At 49.6% G+C, this 4,563-nt stretch overlaps 2 protein-coding genes across 2 annotated transcripts in view; one reads left to right on the forward strand and one right to left on the reverse strand.

The window, feature by feature from the left end:
- Positions 1–4,563, reverse strand: part of NBEA (neurobeachin) — a 513,899-nt gene that overhangs the window by 153,100 nt on the left and 356,236 nt on the right. The window contains 1 exon segment of the mRNA XM_035900172.1: positions 4,127–4,263. Within this exon segment, the coding sequence (XP_035756065.1) occupies positions 4,127–4,263 (137 nt within the window).
- MAB21L1 (mab-21 like 1) lies at positions 499–1,578 on the forward strand. Its single transcript, XM_009644816.2, has one exon. It carries the CDS (start codon positions 499–501, stop codon positions 1,576–1,578), a length of 1,080 nt encoding a protein of 359 aa, XP_009643111.1.

Raw genomic sequence — 4,563 nt, forward strand, 5'->3', positions numbered from 1 at the left:
TGGGGGCGTTCGGCCCCCCGCCTGCCTGGCCCTGCCTTTATAATTTCCACACGAGTGCATCTGGGCTCTTATACAAACCAACAGCCAGCTTCTTCTGACATATCCACACACACACACACACACACACACACACGGCACTTTTTCCACCATCTGATTAACCACCCTGCACACACACACACACACACACGGTGATTACTACGGGAAAACATAAATAAATACGAAGAGGTTTTATTATTTTGACTACTGGAAGCCTCGCTGTGTCTCAGTGCAACTTTTGTTTTTCTTGCCGCTGGGGAAGGTGCAGCTCTCGATGCTTTCCTCTCACTCACGGACCCTTTAAAAAAAGGGGGAGGAAAAAAATCCCCCGAAAAACATTTGTTACATTGCAGAGTGCGGCAGCCTGTTTCTCCTCTGAAGTTGGCTCCAGCCCTAGCAGCCGCATTGGATCCCACAGCCTACTGCGAGACTCCGGTATACAATCCGGATCTCTGCCCCAACATGATCGCGGCCCAGGCCAAGCTGGTGTATCATCTGAATAAATACTACAACGAGAAATGCCAAGCCAGGAAAGCTGCCATCGCCAAAACGATCCGAGAAGTCTGCAAAGTGGTGTCGGACGTGCTGAAGGAGGTGGAGGTGCAGGAGCCTCGCTTCATCAGTTCCTTGAACGAGATGGACAATCGCTACGAGGGCTTGGAAGTCATCTCCCCCACGGAGTTCGAAGTCGTGCTGTACCTGAACCAAATGGGGGTTTTCAACTTCGTGGACGACGGCTCCCTGCCGGGCTGCGCTGTGTTAAAGTTAAGCGACGGGCGCAAGAGGAGTATGTCCCTCTGGGTGGAGTTCATCACGGCGTCTGGCTACCTCTCCGCTCGCAAAATCCGGTCCAGATTTCAGACTCTGGTGGCTCAAGCCGTGGATAAGTGCAGTTACAGAGACGTGGTAAAGATGGTGGCGGACACCAGCGAGGTGAAGCTGAGAATCAGGGATCGGTACGTCGTGCAGATCACCCCGGCGTTCAAGTGCACGGGGATCTGGCCGCGGAGCGCTGCCCACTGGCCGCTGCCCCACATCCCCTGGCCGGGACCCAACAGGGTGGCGGAGGTCAAGGCGGAGGGCTTCAACCTCCTGTCCAAGGAGTGCCACTCGCTGGCCGGCAAGCAGAGCTCGGCCGAGAGCGATGCCTGGGTGCTGCAGTTCGCGGAAGCCGAGAACAGACTGCAGATGGGCGGCTGCAGGAAGAAATGCCTCTCCATCCTCAAAACCTTACGGGACCGTCACCTGGAGCTGCCGGGCCAGCCCCTGAATAATTATCACATGAAGACTCTGGTTTCCTACGAATGCGAAAAGCATCCCCGCGAATCGGACTGGGACGAGTCGTGCCTGGGGGACCGGCTCAACGGGATTTTACTGCAGCTCATCTCCTGCCTCCAGTGCAGGAGGTGCCCGCATTACTTCTTGCCCAACTTAGACCTCTTTCAGGGCAAACCTCACTCGGCCCTGGAAAACGCGGCCAAACAAACGTGGCGACTGGCTAGGGAAATACTTACCAACCCGAAAAGTTTGGAGAAACTTTAGAGGGTAACTATAACACCGGGCCCGACCGATAAATCTGCTTATTTCCCGATGAAGTTTAAGCTGCCTGTTTCGAAAAGTCGAACGTTTCCACTCGACAATGCAAATAATATTCTCTTTTAAAAAGGAATATAGCTTAGGCTCTTCACAAAGAAAAAGCAAATAAAAACAGCAAGTATCGTTCCTCTTATCTCCGTCACAGTTTTGCAGTTCCCCGTGAAAGAAAGGAAAAAAAAAAAAAAAAAAAAAAAAAAAGGAAAAAGGAAAGCCTGTTACCCGGAAAGCAAAATTGGCCGTAATTTACCATGATTGTGACCATTCTGCCTAGAAACGGTACCAACGGATTATAACAAAACCCCGGTATTTTTATGTAAACCCTCTGTGAGTAAAAGCTATTTGGATATGCCACCTGAACAAACCCTAATGTACCTTTTAATTTGTATCAAATATTGTGAGCTCACATTGTCTTTGAAATTGTGGATGTTGGTGTTTTGTGATTTGGTGAACAGAAGTTAAATTGCCATTTTGGATACTTCAAGGACATTTTCTGCTAAAGAGAAGATACCATTTAAAAAGGTAGATTTTATCATGGTACTTTTGTTAATTGTCTTTTGAAGTGTCTGAACTTAACAAGTTTACATTTTTCGTTTCATATATATTGCTTGTTCTATTTCTAACATTCCATAAATATACTTGAAATGTTATTTAAATATATTCAAAAGAAATTTGGATTCTGCTTATATAATAACGCTTGAATATTGGAATTATATATTTGAAAATGCACTTGAAATACACTGGATAATTACCTTTTGTGATTTAGATTTTAATTTCTGTTGCTGATTTATTTAATTACAAGCTAATAAATGAAGTAAAATGCATATGGGTAAGCGTTTCAATACCGGATCAAGTTTTCTGCTTGAAAAACCAGAGGCAGCTATGTTGTGTGAATTTTGCCTTTCTGCTCATAGTTGCTTAAATCAGAAAACTTAAGGGCAAAAAGCCCGATTTTGCCTTTTGAATCGTTTTGTAGAACAGGGAAATACCGGTGGCACAAACACATTAGAATTTAGCTCCGGATGACCGTCAGCAACTGTCAGGCACCCATGTAGTTATTAATGCAGTAACGCTTTTTCAGCCATCAGACAAGAAATCTATTTTCGAGAGGTTTCCTATACGGCGCTGATGTGTTTCTGCTCGGTTTTGCACAGAGCTGAGGGAACACACGTCCCTGAAGCAGGCAGGGTCCTGAGAAGGAGTGAGCCTGACAAAAGTAGCATTTTGGGCGCAAGCAGTAATAAGGAAGAAAATAAAATGTATAGGTGAAAGGTTCAAGCCGGCACCAATAAAGCGAACAACAATATTACTCCTGACCTACAGATCCGTTATGAATGCGGTCAGATCGCCAGTTGCACTCCCAGCGAGCAAGCCCCTGCGCTCCCAGGGCATTCCGAGGGAATAACGTGGGGGTGCCCACAGCACTGCGAGCCGTCCCAAATTGTACCCGTCCGTACTGCGCCGCCTGCTCCTTCTCGGTGTGCACGTCTGTAAACCGGCTTGCAGAGCAAAACGCAAAATAGCAACGCGGAATTGGTTTTGCACCCTAACAGTCAACAAGTCCTGGAAGAGGCCGGTCGCCCGTGTGACACCCACCAGCAACTATTTCCAGTGGGTGCACTTTAGCGAAACTGTCATACCCAGCCATTGTGACAGAATCTCTGTTTTTTTTTTTTTTCCCCAGCACTGCGAAGAAAGTTCCGAGTTTGAGAAATTATTCGTCAAAGAGAAACCGCCTTACTACAAACGTATTCAGACGAGGTCGCTAGCATTTTTCTTGGAAATTATTTATGATTTTTCTTCAGGAAAAAAAGCCCAAGCCCAAGGTTTTTGTAAAAGTGCCTCCCCTATTCTCACTCTTCTAACATTTTCCCAGCGCAGTAACAAAGAAATAAAGCAACAGCGATAAGAATAAAAAGAGATGCAGGCGAGAGGAGCGCCCTGCAACACGCGTCCCTTCCGGACGCCCCCTCCTCCCCCCGCGGCAGCCCCCGCTCCCTTCCCGCGGGGAGCAAGCCAACCCCAAAAAAAAAATTTTTCCGCAGAAAATAAGCATTAACTTGCATTTCAGCAGTGTTTACTCAAATGCGCCGTATTTTCTTATACGGGAAGTAACGTTCTTGAAATAACGGTATTCTCCGGTGTCCCCGGAAGGGAGGAACCCTCCGCCGCGTCGGGGGAAGGCTGCGGGCTGAGGCCGCGGCTCCCTCCAGGGATTTCAGAGCAATTGGCTTAACTGCTAAACCTGGCCACGTTCGTACAAAGGCACCGAGGGAAAGGCTGTTGGGAAACGCGCACGCTGCCGTAATAGAGGATTTAACATCATTAAGACATTGCGCGCTTTTTTTTTTTTTTTTTTTTTATCAAATGCAGCGAGAGGCGGCAGGCGGGAGCGGGGTTTGGAGGGAAGGGGGCGGCTCCGGCGCACGTGGGACGGGACCGGGGACGGGGACCGGGACCGGACCGGGGACAGGGGCCGCCCGCTCGCCGCACTCACCTTAGGATCGATCTTCTTGAAGGCCGGGTCATCCTCGTCCACCTCGAAGTAGATTTCCGTGGTGGTGATGGAGAGCGTCCCCTTGGCCACCACCACGGGGGCGATGAGCTGTGCCGGCGTGCTGAGGACCACGGGGCCTGCAAAAAAAAAAGCCTCCGCCTGGACCCCGCCGCGTTCGCTCCCCTCCTGCCCGCGGTCAGCGCTTTGAACTCCGCAGCCGGGACAGAAGCGAGTTTGGGAGCTCCGGGGTTGCGAGATCAATCAGCCAGCAGCGGAATTCAGAGGGGTTAGAGTGAAAAATAGCTGCCTCTTAGAAGTAGGTCCCTTCTCTTTCCGTGCCCTTTTGCTCCTCGTTAACACTATCGCTGTTTATGTGCGATAGCGGCGATTCCTCAGGCGCAGCTTTGACCTGGCAGCGAGGGGGCCCGGCGGCGGCC

The sequence above is a fragment of the Egretta garzetta genome, unplaced genomic scaffold (assembly GCF_000687185.1).
Source record: "Egretta garzetta isolate BGI_Z169 unplaced genomic scaffold, ASM68718v1 scaffold40, whole genome shotgun sequence".
Lineage (NCBI taxonomy): Eukaryota > Metazoa > Chordata > Aves > Pelecaniformes > Ardeidae > Egretta > Egretta garzetta.

Coding starts and splice junctions, on each gene's coding strand:
- MAB21L1 (XM_009644816.2), top strand. CDS start 499: ATGATCGCGGCCCAGGCCAAGCTGGTGTATCATCTGAATAAATACTAC.